We start from the raw sequence: 19638 nt of genomic DNA, 5'->3' as shown, positions 1-19638 counted from the left end.
GTTCCTTCTGGAGCACGGCAGGAACAATCACCCTCTTAAAGACAATTCCAGCTACAGCCTCTTGAAAGAATCTCGACTGGACCGAGGCATCAAGAACTCCTCTGGCTAAGGCTGATCTGAATGAGAAATCTGGCAGTATAGTTTTGGGATTTATTTTTCTTAAAGTTTTTTTACTTGGAACTCAGGGGGACAAGATAATTTGATTTGCTGTAGTTCCTTTAGACTTTAATGCCTTTAGTTTTTTTAATCCAAAGGGACTTAATCTTTGAATTTTTTTTTCTCTAAAAGTTGAATAATAAAAGTTGAACTTCCCTTCAAATTTGGGTATCATTATGTTGCTAGCATTTTATTCCTAGACTTTCACACATTTTCTTATGGGAATGTTCTGTTGGGATTTAATCTCAATGCAGAACCTCTGATATGCTATATGGGATGATGAGGTAGGAGAGAATTAGGGATGGGAAAATGTTCAGTCTTTGGTACAGAGTAGCCTTTGAATTCATTTACTTATTAGTACACTGCTGGATCCAGAGTCTTCTTAGACCAAACGTTCACTGACGGCCCCAGGGAGTCACACCTGCAAAGGCTGGTGCTGGGAAGGGGCCTCAAAGGTGAGAGGAAGTCTGCCTTCTGGAACAGCTGCTCTCCTCCTCCAGGCCATCAGTCACAGCCCTGGTTGAGCAATGAGGCCAATATTTCAAGAGAACTTCTACTGGGGAGCGTGAAAGGGGAACATTCTTCCGTAAGACTTCCCTAGTTTCAATCTCCAGGGCAAGAAACACCCTCTGGCCTTTGTACTTCCACTGGCCCTGATGTAGTAGTCTCTGATTCTGATGAGTAAATTTTGAGAGTCATTAAGTCTACTTGGCTCAGCCCATCCCTTACTCGTGGAATTTGCTCCATTTATATTTTTCCACTCCTCTAAAAGCTCTGCCCCTTTTGGGGTGGGTCAAGGCGACCGGTGGATAGATTAAGTCTGCCTCATTCCAGAATGCACTTTTAGCAGGTTCACTGGGCTAAACAGCTAGAAAGCCATGGTTCCAAGCTGGGTTCCATCAGTGATATGGATTTCACCTACTCTTTAATTTCTTAAATGGTTCAAAACTCTGGCCAGGGAAAGGATGCTATTTATTGGCCTTCCTCTAAAACCTCGATACCCACTACTTATACCTTTATTGTTCTTAAAGCCCTTACAGTCTAACCTCAGACCTTTAATAACTTAGTCAATCTGGGTAGGGTAAGATGCTGGGACACCCACTGGTGAAGAACACTCAAGTGGGGGCCTCCTCCTTCTCTCTCTCACTGTGACACAACCTCCTTCTGTTCCTTTAACACACCAGGCTTATTTGTGCCAGGTGGCCTTCTCTCCCCAGAGATCATCCTTCTCCTTGTTCTACCATCTTTCAAAGCTCGGTGAAATCCCCCGTTTCTCACCCTGTCTCCTTTGAACTCTTGCAGCCACCACACTACCTCACACAACTGAGCACTTTCTTACAAGTCATCTTGATTCCATCATTGGTCTAGTCAGGGTTTCTCAATGTCAGCCTGATCAATACCCTGGGTGGGTAACTGTTGTGAGGGCTGTCCTGGCCTCTGCCCCTAGAAGCCATATCCTATATCCTGCCCCCACGATTTCTGTCTCTGGGAACTGCCAAGTGTCCCCCGGGCAGCAAAATCATCCCTAGCTCAGAATCACAATGACTAGACCAGAAGACTTTGCCCTGGATGGCCAATACCGCTGAGCAGCTGCCCAAAGCTTGGTCAGAGGGGCCTGGTTGGAAATTGAATAGGATACAAAGAGCTGACTCGGCAGATAAGTTTTTAAAACTTAATGACTGATAGAGATAATACCCCTTAAGAATCCCTATACTTCTCTACCCAAACTAGAATTAAGTAAAATCAGAAGCAAAGCTAAAATCTGTGCTTCCTAAAACACCTGAATGCTGGAATTTTTTTTTTCAGGCATGATTATCAACTAAGGAAAGATTCTCTCCTACAAATTCAGATATACTAATTACCGATCAAAAGACTAAACTGAGTAAATCCACATGAGGTGAGAAAATGAAAATGGAATGTACAATTCTATTCAATTAGAAGCAATTTTAGAGAATTTTATTTAACTGTCAATTTATCACCAACATCTAACATTTTATAGTTCAGGTACATTTGGGTAAGAACATTAGGAAGAAAATGTAAATTAAATATTATGAAAGTATGCTTTTAATGAAACATGGTCTCAGTAAAATATGGATATAGAAGTTTAGTGGTTTTATTGCATTGTTAGAAAATTATATTATGAAAGATACAAAAAAAATCAATGTTTTTCTGCTTATTTTATAATCAGTATGCCATCTTTTACCATTATGGCTTTAAGTTTTCATTCTACCCAACAAGTTTCAAAGAATAGTTTATTACATGCCTTAATAAAACATTTAAAATATTTACAAATTCAAAATAGATGTTTTATAACTGAAAAAAGTTCACCTGAGAATTCACTGTAACGTTGCCATTGTTTTCCCCAAGTTGTTAATGTGGCTGAGTGTCCACATGCAACCTGTATCGTCTACTGCATCTAACATACTTAATTCCTTATTTAAAATTCGTTAAGCAGTAAGCTATAGCAAACTGTTAAAAAAATTACAGATAGAGAACCAAGACTGTATCCACATTTGTTCTGAATATGACAATTTAACAAATTATTTGCTATAGTTCCAGAATGAGTAAGAAAAAAAAATAAGGTAATGTTATTTTACTGAATTCAACATAACAGCTTTTTTAAAAAATCATCAAGCATTGAGAAGGCCGGTTCATAAAATAGTGAACAATGATCATGTGAATATGCAATATACAAACTGAAAACATTTCAAAATTCTGCATGAAGGAAAAGGCATACACTGTATACTCATAATCCTGTCATTTGTCTTCGGCAGCCTCAAAAAAAATATTGCCTTGAAACATTTTCTTAGAAAAAACTTCTTTAGAAGTTAATGTTAAAATAGGCATAAATGTGTAATGCTATGCAATATACAGAAAACTTCCCCACTTACGGCCAAAAGACAAAGACAAAATCTTTTTTATCTGTCCATCTGCATTACAACTTGAAAATCATGTAGATATGAGGTAGTGTAGTTACTTGTATTACATGCTGGCTATTTAAAGTAATGCTAAATTTTAAGAAATTACACTTGGCCAATAATTATATGTCATTAATAGAAACCCTTAATGCTAAACTGTTCATAGGTAGAGAGAAATTTAAACCAAGTGCTTTACAAATTATATTTAAGCTCTGGAGACAACTACGTTTTATCATAAAATAGTAATCTTTCAAAGCAAGTACAGTAGCAATTAAAGCAAAAGATTATTTGACATTTGCACATACACAAACTGATACAACCAATAATTGAGTGTACACTGAGGTAGGAAATCAAGGGTTCCATTGGCTTAAGATTTTACATTTTGTAAACCAGAAGTTCTTATATTATTTTATATTGTGAAGTTGAAATTTAAAATTACAAGTATCAAAGAAATACCTATATGGGGAGATATATATGTATGTATACACACACACACACACACACACACACACACACAAATTCTTTTGCAGTATGGGATGCATTATTAGAATTATTCTCCCTGACAAATTCTTGAGTGTACTTACAAAAGATACTAGAAAATAAACAAGTCCAACTAATTTTCTCTTACAAATAAGTCAATAACAGAGATAACATACAAACTACTGAAAATATACTAGCAATATCCTCCCCCCACATCCTGATCAAAAAGGGTAACATTTGACAAATTACTCCGAGACATGAAGACTGGTCCCCATATACTCTCACAGGCAAGGCCAACTTGCTTCAGATTTCATACACAGTGGGTGGTGGTTGCCCACATTAGCTAGACAAGCCCTGCACTAGGCTCAGGATGCAGTCTATAGAAGTGTCTCTTTCAGCCCTCTGATTTTGGTGAAATCAACACTATAAACTACTCCTCTGTACCATTAAAACTGGGTTCTGCCAACATTTCTGTGAATGTGAATATACGCATTTTTTTAAATTGCTGAGAAGATCCATAGCTTTCATTTGACTCTCAAACAAATCTAACTCCAGCATGGCTAAAAGTCACTGCAAAATGTTTTGTGATAGGTGCTCAATTATCTATTTTGTAACAGGACTGAACAAACACTAAGACTGATCTTTAAATGCTCAAGTTAAAATGATTTGTGTGTCTTTATACCACACCAAATTTGGGGAAAAGAGCAAGGATTAAACTTGGTTTTCAAATGCAAACCCACAATAGGAAAAGATTGAGTTTCATCCTATTTCACAAACCTGCAGAGTTGCTGCAAATACATTTTTATCTGTAACAATGCTTTTTACAAGTGAACCATACAACTTCAAAAACAGGATGAAAAAATGAACTGCACTCCTGGTAAAACGTAAGCAATATTCTTTCCCCGTGATGTCTGCTTTTCCGGCATTGGTGACCCATGATGGCAAAGTGGACAGCTTTACATGTTGGTACGCTCTCCAGATTCTAGGGAGCCTGAGATAGTGCTGCCAGTATGACCACTCATGCCACTGTATTCTGAGTCCTAGTTCTTCTTCCAAAGGGACAAGAATGCCAGGAAACAGGAAGTCCATGATGGGACCAGATATGGTAAAGACTAAAGAGCGGGGGGGAAAAAGAGGGAAAGTGACCATCTGTTGATGCAGCCAGACTTTCTAGAGTCCATACTGAAGAGAAGAAGCCCCCGTCTTAGGCCAACCACTTGCCTGTTTACTAAATCTTCCCAACGTAGCTTAAAACCTGATTTTAGGAGCCAAAGAGCAAAGTCGTAAGATTCAGGTAAGACCATCTATTTTTCACAATGCAGCTCTACAAAAATATTCCCAGTAGCTGACACCCTGTTTCTGAGAACAGAACTCTATTAACATTGCTTGGGCAGAAATTTTCTTTCAATCTAAAATATTACAAAAATGTCAAATTATTAAACTTCTGCAGGCCACTTCTTTTTTAGTAGGAACTATCTGTAGACGTTTCAAGCTGTTAAATTGCTGTCTGACATGCTGCAGTTTTCATTCTCCTACTTGTTCTGAATAGCAAGAAGAGTTATTACTAGAGTTATTATTCTTTAAAACATGAGTTTTAAAGGTTTACTACATTTTCACATGGATTTTTCTGATATCCAGGAGGCAAAATCATTTCTTTGTCTCTTGCGGAAATCAAGGAGAAATCATGGTTGACTTAAGGGAAATTCCCTTATGGCAAACTACTAAAGGGAAAAACAATATTATTAAGCAACAGATGGTCATATTAGGCTTTCAAGACACTGCCAAAACTTCAGTAGAAAATTAGATGGTTTGAAGGAAGTGAATGCAAGTTTACTCATCAGTAGTACATTTATCAGTCATCTGCTGACAGAAATCTGAGATTCCACCACTCTGACGACACTGTTCCGCAGGCCCGGCTTGCTCAGAGGTGGCTGTGGACGTCTGCTGGGACTCCTGCCCCCGCGTGTAGCCGGACTCACTGTTTCCTCTGGCACAAGGAGGCAGCACTGCTGGAGGCCCGTCAGATAAACTGAAAATTGATGGTAATGCCAGTTCACTATCAGGAGTACTTTTATCTTTTTCAGAAATTAAAAATGAAAGTGGGCAATCTGAAGCTGAGTACTTGGCGAGTATCTGTATTTGTTCTTGACTCAGAGCTGCTTCTTTACAAACTTTCTGGCAAAGTCCAGTTAGGTTCTGCTTTGTCTCGCCCAGAGTTGACAAAATGTGATCTCTTTCCTTCAACAAGCTCTCCTTTTCATTTTGCTGTGAAGTGGGGAAAGAGAACACAATGGCTTGTGTTTATTAGCTCAATCAACATTTCCAAGGTGATCAAATAATATACAGTGTCTTCTCTTCAAATAAGATCACATGGAGTTTATCCTTTTAATTCCATTCAATTACACATTAAATACTAAAGGCCCAGAATGTCCCATCCAAAACTCTTGGGGTGGATGTATTTTGGCATAAAGCATTTTTCAGGTTTTAGAAAGATAGCATATATGGGTGCACACATAAAATTTCTCTAGCAGGTCTGGGGCAGCACTTCACTATCAACTATCTTTACATTCCTAAGTAAAACATTAAAATAGCAAATAATGAAGAAAGTAGGATAAAAACTATGCAGTTTAATGTCAATTTGGGGCAGTTTTTTGGTCAAAAGAGTCTGTGACAAACTTATATGGTTTTCGGAGCTTTCTGGATTTACAGACCGTACATAACAGGTATGGATGACATTTTGGATGAGATACAAGAAAAAAGTAAAAGTACAGTTAGCATAACTTAACTACTGAGACTCAAAGCATTGCAAGATTCAACTAATGATCAGCATTTGTTGAGCAGATACTCTGTGCCAGATATTGTGCTAAATGTTTTCCAACATGCAATCTCAGCTATGTAATCCACACAACACCTCTCCTGACCTAAGCACATCAAACCCACTGAAGGGATGGGACTGAGTTTAACATGCCTAGAGACAGCTGCTGGGTGAGTTACTAAAGTGTGGAGAATTCGAGGGGGAATTTTGTGTTTGCTAATTACTATTTTTGTTATTATTATAATTTTATTACCCCTATAAGAAAGTCTACCACAGAATTTTTCAGAAGTTTTTCTGGTTCCTGCCTTGCTGCCCACGTCACTTATCACTGCTGATAGCATGTCTTTTCTATTATCGTCCCATCTCATCCTTCTTGTTCTAACATTTTATTGCTTCTAATCTATTATGAGCCAGGAAACCACATAATCAAGGTATTTATAAGAAAAGAGTAAATAAAACACTTGCTAGAAAGTCAAAGGTTTTTCTTGTGAAATTTATCACAACTCTCAACAAGTCAGTCTTGTTCTGCTTGCTTTCTGCTCATTGGAGGGTTCTGGAGAGTTGAGGCTGCCAGTTAACCTTGAGACAAGTTAGTTCATAGTGCTAATCTAGAAGTGCCATCCTTTAATCTTGTATGACACAAAAGTCACTAAAAGAGTAAAATGAATTTTTTACTGTTATGGTTTTATACAAAAGTATTACTACAAAATTACATATGAATCCAATTATTGTTAGTTCTAAAATATTTTAAAGCCATGTAATATTTTGAGAAAATATACAATAAACACAAAATACTAAATTTTTATATGGCAAAGTATTCTCCAATCTGCTCAGATTTTTATATACAAGTTCTTTTTTTTTTTTTTTTAAATAGACATAGGTCAAGAAAGAGTGTGTTAAGTATATGTAACCAAAATCAATGTTCGGCCGGTACATTTTCTCTTATGCAAAGTTTATCATTTGCACTCTTCTGATAAAATGAGTCTGCAGATACCGAAAGGGCAAGAATGGCACCTACTGCTTGTTCACAGAAGGAACCATTAAATGCCATCAACCTCCATTTCTTTTTATGGTCTCCTGGAAGCCAATCCAAAGGAGGATGGAAACAAAGCTTCCAGAAGAAAGTGAGAAATAATCTTTTTTCAGTCACAGCAATATTCAGCCACGGATTCCTCTACCAAAGTTGGGATGAATCTGTTCTAAATAGCAATAAAAAAATTTCAACTGTTGGTTGGTCTTTTAAATTAAATATGGTTAAACAAAATAAGGATTACTCGAGCTTCCTCCCAGAAATCAGAACCACTACTTAACCTACAGATACTATGATTACAAATATTTTATGACTTCTGTATCTTAATATCCACATGATCTTTAAATACTCTCACTCCTCCCACCCCACTAAATTAGGGATGACATCATTCTTTAAGTACACAAGATGGCTTGCTTCTTCACAACTACAACAACAAATAGGTACAACCCTAGAACTCCATCAGAATTATTTCTATAAATTAAATGTTCCCATCTGTTCCCCTGTACTTTAACTCCCACACAGCTAAGCTTTGAAGTAGTTAGCTAATGTTTCCATTTCATTCTAAGTTTAAAACACATATTTACTATAATAGCAGTCAGCTTAATAACTAAAAGTAAAATACAAGTAATTCAAGTTAATCACTTAATGACATCAGTATTTAAGATATCGCCGAAAGTCACTACTTATAGTCATGAGTGGGACTCACTATTGGCGTCCTGCTACCTATTCCTACATTATATTTCCATTTTCCTATAAAAACAACTGTATAAATCATGTTTGAAGTGCTGCACTTTTAATTACAGATCTGTTTTTTAAAAAGGAATAAAATTGGCATTCTGGTGCCATTCTGGATTTTATACCAACCAAAAACCTTTAGTAGGCTGGGCACAGTGGCTCACGCCTGTGAGGCTGAGGTGGGCAGACCATGTGAGGTTAGGAGATCGAGACCAGCCTGGCCAACATGGTGGAAACCTGTCTCTAATAAAAATACAAAAAAAATAGCTGGCATGGTGGCACACACCTGTAATCCTAGCTACAAGGGCAGGCTGAGGCAGGGGAATCACTTGAACCTGGGAGATGGAGGTTGCGGTGAGCGAAGATTGCACCACTGCACTCCAACCTGGGTGACAGAGCAAGACCCTGTCTTAAAAAAAAAAAAAAAAAAAAACCTTTACATCTAAATCCTTATTTTGAATAGCTAGTGGACAATATTTATTCAAATATAATTTTTTAAAGATTATAAATACAACTCACCCAATAAAGATATGGAATAGAAGAATTTGGCACCAAAAGAACGAGTGACACTTTTATGATAGGGTAAAGAGTATTCACTGTTAGAAAATGGTCACCTTAAGAAAACCTCTGAACAGACAGTTCAGAGAAATCTACAAATGGCACTGAGAAATATAAGCAAAAATGCTCATTTTCACTCATAAGATAAAAATAAAAGCTACCACGAGATATCATGGTATCTCACTATCAGACTGGAAAAAAACCCAAAAGCTGACAACAAATCTTGACTGAGGGTGTGGACAGACACACATATACTGCTGATGGAAGGCCAAATATTACAGTTCCTATGGAGGAGAATCTGTTAATATCTAATAACATTATGTATGTATTTACCCTTGATCCAACAATCCCACTTTTAGGAATGTGTCCTAGAGACACAGCTCCTTAAACATGAAACAACAGTATACAGTTATTCACTGCAGGATCCCAAATGTCCACCCACAGAAGACTGGTTTGAATTGTATTCAATTGAGTACTATGGAGCTGGAAAACGAATACTGAGTACTATGAGTCCACAACTGAGTACTATGGAGCTGGAAAACGAATGAAAAAATATTTCCTAGAAACCAATTCTTAAGTTTAAATAGTCAAGTACGGAACAATGTATATAAAATACTTCTATGCAGCAGGATAGATAATAAAAGTAGATATAAAATGTTACTACGCTTTTAGAAAAGAAATACAGGGAAAAAAAACCCAGAAACTAATGAAAGTGGTTACCTGCAGGAAGCAGTTATGAATGGGATATAAGGAGAAGATGAGATCAAGATTTGGAATATATATTTTTTAAAACATAGTTTTAACTTTTCAGCCATATAAACGTTTTACATTCAAAAATAAATAAAAAACGTAGGCCAGGCATGATGGCTCATGCCTAAAATCTCAGCACTTCGGGAGGCCAAGCCAGGAGGATCGCTTAAGCCCAGGAGTTTTGAGCAACACAGTGAAACCTCAGCTTGACAAAAAACAAAACAATTACCCAGGCATGATGGTGCGCACCTGTAGTCCTGGCCACTCAGAAGGCTGACATGAGAGGATCACTTGATCCCAGGAAGTCAAGGCTGCAGTGAGTCATTAATTGTGCCACTGCACTCCAGCCTGGGTGACAGAGTGAAACCCTGTCTCGAAAAATGTAGAGGAAATCCCAGTAATACAAATAGAAAAAAAATTAATTGTATATCAAATTGGTAACAAATATTTCAAATAACTTTAAACCTTCACACTGGGAAATATGTAAGCACAAAAAAAGGCAAATCTCAAATTTTGCTCAATCTGTTTACTGTTAACAGTAATACTGATTGTAATTTTTTTACTTTTTATACAGTGTGCCTTCACTTAAAATCATTGACAGGTTCTTGGAAACTGACTTTAAGAGAAACAACGTACAGCAGGTCCTCAAACATTTTGTTCGACAGCCTTTATTTTTTATTATACTTTAAGTTCTAGGGTACATGTGCACAAGGTGCAAGTTTGTTACATATGTATACATGTGCCCTGTTGGTGTGCTGCACCCATTAACTCATCTTTTTTTTTTCTTTTTTTTTGAGATGGAGTTTCGCTCTTGTAGTCCAGGTTGGAGTGCAATGAACGGCATGATCTTGGCTCACTGCAACCTCCACCTCCCGGGTTCAAGCGATTCTCCTGCCGCAGCCTCCTGAGTAGCTGGGATTACAGGCTTGTGCCACCATGCCCGGCTAATTTTTGTATTTTTAGTAGAGATGGGGGTTTCACCATGTTGGCCAGGCTAGCCTTGAACTCCTGACCTAGGGCGATCCACCCGCCTCGGCCTCCCAAAGTGCTGGGATTACAGGCGTGAGCCACAGCGCCCAGCACCCTCATTTACATTAGGTTTATCTCCTAATGCTATCCCTCCCTCTCCCCTCACCCCACGACAGGTCCCGGTGTGTGATGTTCCCCACCCTGTGTCCAAATGTTCTTTGTTCAACATCCTTTCATTATAAAGTTGATGAGGAAAAAAACTGGTTTTATTATCCATCATTTCATGTTAAGTGAAAACTTACTGTATATTATAGAATAAAGGAAACAATACGCTAATGTAATTGGAGCCGAAATTTTCCCTGTAAGTGATGAGAGATTAAACATAAACATATAAAAGAAGTGAAGACAAAAGCTCTATACTGTTAAATTTGGACTGGAAATACTATATAAACTCAGGATTTCTAATGTACTTTTTACTTTCATTTACTGAAGCCTGATATATATGAACTCATGATATAATGAACTCTTTATTTTATACACAGACTCATATATTTCTCCTAGCTCTGTCCACCGAAAAAGGCCCAGAAGGAATAATACTCCTTCAGCAGGTAGGCTTTCCAAAGTCCAACATATCTGCTAAAAAATAAACAGGAGTTTTAAAGAAATGGGTGATTCCAAATCTTGAAACAATAGAGGTTAAAAAGTGAGATTACGGCAGGTACTAGATGATTATGTCAGCAGGACAGGAGCTGGCTTGAACGAGCTCTTCCTGGCCAAATCTGAAAAATGTCAACATCAAAAAGAATAATGACTATTACTTATTCTAACAAGTTGAATCAGAAAAAATTAATCCATGAGTCCACAGTGATTCCAAACAGTGGGAGGGAAGGAAAAGAGAAAAGAAGAAAAGGCCAGGCATGGTGGCTCATGTCCGTAATCCCACCACCTTGGGAAGCTGAGGCAGGCAGATCACTTGAGGTCAGGAGTTCAAGACCAGGATGGCCAACACGGTGAAAACCCATCACTAATAAAAATACAAAAATCAGCTAGGTGTGGTGGTGGGCACCTGTAGTCCTAGCTACTCGGGAGGCTGAGGCAGGAGAATCACATGAACCTGGGAGGTAGAGGTTGCAGTGAGCTCAGATCACACCACTACACTCCACACTCCAGACTGGACAACAGAGTGAGACTCTGTTCCAAAAAAAATAAAAAACAGAGAGAGAAAGGAAGAACAATCCTTTTTAATGAGGAATACCGACTAAACTAAATAGAATGTAAGAATTAGTAAATAGAATGAAAGAATTAGAAAAATCATGATTTCGTAATCATGGTAATCACAGTAAAGGTCATCAACGTATTCTAAAGGATGCAGGAGTACTGGGGAATATGATAATTATAAGTGCCCAAGTAACACATCACAGACAACTAAGCAATACAGGGTGAAAAAATACTACTTTGAAAATGGAGCAATCTGGCACTTCCCACCCACCTACATGGGACAACACTGACACTGGACCTCCTGCCTCCCTAGGTGACACAATATAAAGGACAACACCAGTGAATGTTTAAACTCAGTCTCCTCAACTCAAACATTTCCAGTTTACAGGAAATAAAGGGATGGAGAAATGACTTAAAGCCACGGGGAAGCAATCAGACAAATACTTAAAGTAAGACATTTATGAGAAATCTGGCCTGGATACTTCAAAAAGTTATTGTCATTAAAACAATGAGAGCACTTGTTCTAGATTAAGAGACTAAATAGGTTTAATCAAATGCATTACATGATGACTGTATCCTCGTTTGAAAAAAAAAGCATCTATCTATGAAAGATGGAAAAATCAGAGTAACTTGAATAAAAACTAGATATAATATTCAGGATGTGCTAATATTCTCAGGCATAATAAAGATATTAGTCGTATCTAAGAATGCCTCTTTTTAGAAGATGCATGTTTAAACATTTAAGGATGAAGTGTCATAATATGGTAGCTTTCAAACAATTCAGAAAATAAAAGAGGAGGAAGAGAGCCAGAGAGAGGAATGACAGCCAGCAAGACAGCAGGACAGGAATGACAGTGACTCCAAGGGGTGAGAGACCAAGATTAACCAAGTGGGGTTAAAAAAAGACCCCGACTGACAGATGGAGACAGAGATTTGAAGACTGACAAGCCAACAGGTACAGACAGATGATCTGAGGTGGAGAGACAGAGGCAGAAAGATCAAGATAGAGAAATAAAGCAAACGTGGCAAAATGTCAAAAATCAAAGAATCTACATGGAGAGTATATGGTTATTGTACCATTCATTTAACTTTTTTGAAAGCTTGAAATTTTTAGAATGGGGTGGGGGGTGCTGACATGAAGCTCAAGAAAAAATGAACACACTTGAACTTGGCTCCCCATGAGACTGTAAGTAAGCGAGAATTATGTCTTACTCATTTCTGACGTCCTGGTACTAAGCACAACGTTTAATATGTAGGGTGACCAGCAAATACTTATAGAAAGAATAGAGAACCACTTTTATTTAAAGTACAACTAATACATATTGAGCCCTGAACACATGCTGGACAGTACAAACAGCTTTCCATCCCTGATCTCATCAGATCCTTGCATCAACCCTGCGGTGACTATTACTCTTATCCCATGTTAGTAATGGGGGAATGTGGGTACTGGAGGTTAAGCAATTGCCCCAGGCCACAAAGCTACCCAGTGGCCAGGCAAGCTTTCCAGTCGTTTGTCTCCAAAGCCTCCCTCTGACCTCAGTGCTATCGTGCAGTGAGTTCTCAGAATTTAAAATGTACATAAAATTTATCTCGGACTTATATAAAATGCATGGTCCAGGGCCTTGACAACAGCTCTGGGATAGACTAAGAAACGCCCACCTTTAAAGGGCGCCCAAAATAACTATGATGCCAATGGGATACACACCACATTTCAAGAAATGCTGCTCAAGGACAACACGGAATGACAGAGGGCAAGTTCCGGAAGGGTCACTGGGGTGCACTTTGGTAGAACAGCCAGTAAATTGGGACTAGTTGTGAACAGGTTTATTTTTAACAAAATATAATCTTCACCACAAAATGCAAATCACTAAGAACAGATGAGGTCGTTTTACTTCTGTGCCATCACAATGGACAAAAGTAATGAAATAAAATGGTGTCTGAACACCTCAACCCTGAGCGCAAGTATTTGTGAATATTCTGATCACTGATCACTTATAAGTTGATATCAAAAACAATATTTGATACTTTCTAAAAGAAATACATTTTGGTAAATATTTTTCCACAAAAAGCAAGGCTCCCTTCATTTCAGGGTTACCTCTGAGGTTAAAATGGTTATCAGAGATAGGTATATTTTCTAACTTCTGAATTAACCTTCCAGAAGAATAAACTCGAACCTTGTAAAGAAAGCTACATAGACAAGAGCTTCATAAGCCAAACACATGAACAGAAGTTGAATCCAAATACTTTATAATTATTAGTTTTAAAAGTCGGCCGGGCATGGTGGCTCACGCTTGTAATCCCAGCACTTCAGGAGGCTGAGGCGGGCGGATCATGAGGTCAGGAGATTGAGACCATCCTGGCTAACATGGTGAAACCCCGTCTCTACTAAAAATACAAAAAATTAGCCGGTCGTGGTGGCGGGCACCTGTAGTCCCAGCTACTTGGGAGGCTGAGGCAGGAGAATGGTGTGAACCCGGGAGGTGGAGCTTACAGTGAGCTGAGATGGCGCCACTGCACTCCAGCCTGGGCAAAAGAGTGAGACTCCGCCTCAAAAAAAAGAAAAACAAAGTCATGTTACTGGCTTCCGCATTATGTACATTCAGTCCTTACAGTAAAAGCAATGCTAAATTAGTGCTTAACCTCTAATATACTATAAAATTCAAAATAAATCCTAAAGTCAATACCATCAATTTTTCCACCAAATAAATACGTACCTTTTCTTCAAAGGTTCTATTAGACTCCAATAGAACTTGTTGAGAAATATATTATTTACTGAATGCTAACTCACATCTCCCTTTGTCCCAACAGAGACTATAAAAGTGTCTTTTATCCCTTTATACATGATTATAATACTAACCCACTTTGCAAACATTTTAGAATAATTACTCTATTGTAATCAAACCCCTTTTATCACATGCTGATCCATCCAGAGTCTATTATGCTATTACCCTCAGGACAAACTGCAAAAAGTTCCAAGATTTCTCTCTAGGAAAAAAAACAGCCAATAGCCAAAGACCAAACTGACCAGAATATAGCGCCCTCTGCCTGAGTATTTTCAGACCAGGGCAATAAATACTGTGAATCTATTTATATGTTAAAACCAACCAGTCATTCACTATGTGCAAACGGCTGTTTAATTATTAAACAAGCAATTTCCCTTAAATAGGTTTGTTATAATCTTTAGACTATAAAGACGAAGAATACTGCTTGTCTACTAGCCATGTTACTTTCAAAAAGTAACGTCTCAATGAGATTAAAATATACACAAATATCTGTTCCTATTCCTTCCTCTGTATTCTCAACTCTCCATGCTACTAAGTATAAACTTCTGACCATAACTCTCCTAGTTTTCTGTTTACAAAAGACAAGATCCATAACATCACCCAACAATCAGGGTCCAAGTAAACTTCTTACCATAATAAATATCTTAAACGTCAAATTCTTTTACTTCTAGATGGGCCAGCTTTCTTATTCTCATTAGCTAATAAGCAGCACATCTTCTGTTTATGTTTACCTGAGAAAGACACCTACGCAGGACAGAAATTTGTAACGTACCCCTCACGCTGCAACTGGAGTTTGCCTGTAGAAATCACTAGAACTGAGAGTAGTGTGAAGGACTGAGTAGGGAGTTCAAGGAAGATGAAACACAAACGAGTCACTCGGATATAAAAACTCCAACACAACTTCTCTGTGGTTATTTTGGAAGTCAGACTGGCGCCTTTCTAGGTGCAGGAGACACTATCAGATGTCTGCTGTGCCTGCCCAGAAAGGAGGGTCTTGACTCTTCTATTTTGTTCTTGCTCTCTAGCCACAGAAGAAGATACCTGAGTGAATTAGGCCAGTAAGATGCTCTCCTTGGGAATTCAGAACTGACTAAAACAGTAGTCTCTGACTGGATTAGTCCCCGGACAGTGAAATTATTCAGGCCCTATGCCACAGTCACCCTTCCCATGTGCACTTAGTGGCACAAAAAGCCACTCTCGGGTATAGAGCGAAGAAGGTGCAGAGAGAAGTCCCTGGGTTCCCAGGACTCTTCCACTTTTGTTCCCTGTTACTTATGAGGCCTGGCTCCATTCTCTAACTTCTAAATGAGAGGTACCTATCTCCCTACAACAAATTCATTCATTCATTCATTCATTCTTCACTCAAGAGTCTGTTTCTTGAAGCCAAAGAGTCCAAATTAATGTAATAGTTAAACACGATACTGACCACTCTGATTTTGGATTTCATAAAAACTGCTGAGAAACAAATATCACTTTGTATTGAAAATTAACCAGTAGTTATTCACTGACCATATGAAAGAAACTTTACTATGATGACAAAAACAATACACCAAACACAGAGTTTACAGTTTAGGCAGAGACATTAGGAAGAAGGTCAATTAAGAAAGGGAAAATGGAGGCCAGGTGCGGTGGCTTACGTCTGTAATCCCAGCACTTTGGAAGGCTGAAGCGGGAGGATCACAAGATCAGAAGATCAAGGCCATCCTGGCTAACACGGTGAAACCCCCCCCGTCTCTACTAAAAATACAAAAAATTAGCTGGGCATGCTGGTGGGCGCCTGTAATCCCAGCTACTCAGGAGGCTGAGGCAGGCGAATTGCTTGAACCCGGGAGGCGGAGGTTGCAGTGAGCCAAGATCATGCCACTGCACTCCAGCCTGGGCAACAGAGCAAGACTCCATCTCAAAAAATAAATAAATAGATAAACCAAATAAAACATTTTTTTAAAAAGGAGAAAATGGAAAATCAGTAATAATACTACGTAATATTTATTGAGTAGTTACTATGTGCCAGGAATTGTTCTAAGTTCTTCAGATTAGTATTAACTCAATTAATTCCCCAAAATAAGCACCTAATCTATAAAGTTGGAACTAGTATTATCCTGTTTTTCAGATGAAAAACACAAGTCACAGAGAAATTAACCTGCCCAAAGTTACTAAGCATCTGATTCAGAGCCCACAGTTTTAACCACTGTATCTGCCACCTCTCTCCTAAGAAGGAAAGGCAGAGGGAGCAGAAAGCCCAAAGACAGCAAGGCTTCTTCATCCTAGCTGTCTGAAATTTAGTAAAAATATCAATAATCTAGCAAACCAATGTCTGACTCGTACCAAAAAAATAAAACCTGTGAGCCAAGAAACAGAGTTGTTCTAAAGGATAATAGCTACTCTCAAACATATTTGCTTAGTATCCATTTATAAAATAAAGCTACGAAATAAACTAGAACAGTCTTGTTTCGCTTTTATTTTTATTTTTAGAGGAGTAAGAAAACTGGATAAACTCTACGAACTACTATAAATTATAACTGGCAGACAGGAAAGAGCAAGAAGCAGAACTAAGAAGCAGAACTAAGAACTCCAGTAGTACAATTTTATGTAGATTTCATTCCACTGGCTTCACATAACCTAACAGTGTAAACAGCATCTCTGTATTGCAGCACAGAATAATAACTGAAGCTCAAAATGCTATACTCCGTCTAAAGGCAGGTAAGGGTTTAATTCAAAACTGAGTAAGAAAGAACACCAGTGTTTATTAAAGGTATTACTGATATACACTCCAAAAGTACTAAGTACTATAGAATTCAAAACTTTTCCTCCTTGGTTTTAACAATTTTAACTATTCAGCAATATCATATCAGTGTTTGTTTGTTTTAAACATCTCTCATGCCTCTACTTGTAAAACATCTGGTTCCTCCTTTATTTTTTATTTAGTTATGCTTCATCTCTTTAATATAGTTACGATTTATCTTTTTACATAAAGTATATGTACAATATATAAATAATAAATTTTTATTTTTCAACTTCTCTTGGAGGCACAATTTTTTTCCCTAAATTGTTGCTGTTTAATTGCCATTCATAGCTAGAACGTTCATGCTTGAAAACTTGCCACAATCCCAACTTTAAATTTTCACCAATTAACAAAGACACAAAATTGAATATTCAAGAAATGCTTTTACTACTTCTAGGCTGTTTCCTTGCTATCTTTAACCGTATCTTAGCTTTAGCTGGTCTATACTATCACAGCTGTCCTCTTTCATACAATGCTTCCTTCCACCAACAGAAAAATGAAACAGAGGAGTAAACTAATCAATTTTCAGTTAATTTGTGTCTTGATGCTGGAACAGAAAATAAGATTCAGGCCAGGCATGGTGGCTCACGCCTGTAATCCCTTTGGGAGGCTGAGGCGGGCAGATCACGAGGTCAGGAGATCAAGACCATCCTGGCTCACACGGTGAAACCCCATCTCTACTAAAAATAAAAAATTAAAAAAAAAAAAATTAGCCGGGCATGGTGGCAGGTGCCTGTAGTCCCAGCTACTCAGGAGGCTGAGGCAGGAGATGGCATAAACCCAGGAGGCAAAGCTTGCAGTGAGCCAAGATCGCACCACTGCACTCCAGCCTGGGTGACAGAGTGACTCCATTTCAAAAATGAAAAAGAAAGGAAGAATCAAAAGCAAGCACTGTTCTCACTTAGGATCTCATTAGATATTAATATTTTCAATTCATATCACCATATCTTATCAGAATTTTTTCCTTAGATGAAAGATCCTGGTTGGTCTGGTTTTGGTATCAACTAAAACAAGTAAGTTATTCAGGTCCACAGTTCATTTAAATTAACACCTGGAATATTAGCTCCTATAGACATGAAACAGAGAAATTAAAGTGCTTTATAATTTCTTTACTCACAACCACTAATGATTAGGTAGACAATAAAGAAGTCATTTTCAATTTGAAAACCTTTTTTTAAAAAAAAAAAAAGCACTCACATATCATAGCATATCATGGTAAAAATGATAAAATGGTAATTGATACATATTAAAATATGTAATGAGCATTATATTTGACCCAGAAATTTAAAAACTATTTCCTTGACAAAAAAGAAAGTGGTTTTTAAATAGTAATAAGAAACTTGTACACTTACCAGCTTCTCAATTTCTGATTCAAGATTCTGTATACAGTCAAGTTTTCTCTTGCGACAGCGCTGTGCAGCAATTCTGTTTTTACTTCTCCTTCGAATATCATGGATACAATCCAGCTGTTCTGGAGTAAGCTTGTGCATTTTCAACAAGGACTGAAAATCATTTCGAGAGAGTGAAATTATCCGTTGTGCGTTGAATGGCAGCTTTACCTAGAATACGAAATAAATATTACTAACTATTGCTGTATTTCATAATTACACTCAAATCTAGGAAGATGAAGGTATACATCTAGGTTTTTCAGAGAACTTACTTTACATTAAAGAAAACATAGGCCTCTATTCCCAATTTCTATACAATCAATTATAATAAAAACTGATAATCTAATTTATATTTATGGTCTATTTCAAAAGACAAATACATTAAGCAGTTTTTTTTCAGCAAATCAAACATATTAACACAAGTACTGACATGTAAAATGTAAACACAATTTTATTTTACTAAATAAACATTATTTTTACTTTTTACTTTTACTTTATTTTTGCATGTTAATACAGACTTTTTACTCAACCCAAAAATAAAATCTATTTTATTTTTTGAATGAAATGACTATGCAGCATTGGTTTTATGTTAGTATAATTATGCTAGTAATTTCTACAGCATTTCAGAAAATTTATTTTTCTATCAAGAAAATGGTAGCCTCACATAAATCACTCTAAAACATACACGTCTCTTGCCAATATAAAAAAAGTTAGAAAAGTCTTATGACTATGTTAAAGTCATTTCAACATACTTAAATTTGGAAAAAGAAAAACTTTTTTAAAACAAAATTGTGTGGGTTTAATTATATTATCAAAAATGCAAACGAAACACTGGTCAGTCTGGCAACCTACTTAGCTTACCTTTTAAGCTTGTAGGTATTTGTTACATAAAATGTTTAAAATTTTTTTTAATGTTTTATTTTTAATATTCTTTTTATAGTAATTCTAAATGCTACATTTATAATGTCATAAAAGTCTATATATAACCCATACATACATACATACATATTACTTCTTAATCACCAATCCATCTCCTTCGAAAGCCAAGATTTTTTT

General features: G+C 37.3%; 1 protein-coding gene across 4 annotated transcripts in view; it reads right to left on the bottom strand.

Moving 5' to 3' along the window:
* Positions 1-2085: 2085 nt before the first annotated feature.
* The window catches only part of BACH1 (BTB domain and CNC homolog 1), a 48378-nt gene continuing 30825 nt past the window's right edge, over positions 2086-19638 (bottom strand). For all 4 annotated transcript variants that reach the window (XM_033232260.1, XM_033232262.1, XM_033232261.1 and 1 more), the window contains exons 4-5: positions 18547-18753; positions 2086-5819 (exon numbers count right to left, since the gene is read on the bottom strand). In XM_033232260.1, coding sequence (XP_033088151.1) covers positions 5385-5819; positions 18547-18753 — 642 coding nt within the window. In that variant the 3' untranslated portion in view covers positions 2086-5384. The remainder of the gene's footprint in view (positions 5820-18546; positions 18754-19638) is intronic.

The sequence above is a fragment of the Trachypithecus francoisi genome, unplaced genomic scaffold (genome assembly GCF_009764315.1).
Source record: "Trachypithecus francoisi isolate TF-2019V2 unplaced genomic scaffold, Tfra_2.0 Lachesis_group14, whole genome shotgun sequence".
Taxonomy (NCBI): domain Eukaryota; kingdom Metazoa; phylum Chordata; class Mammalia; order Primates; family Cercopithecidae; genus Trachypithecus; species Trachypithecus francoisi.
This window is presented reverse-complemented; position numbering and strand designations above follow the sequence as displayed.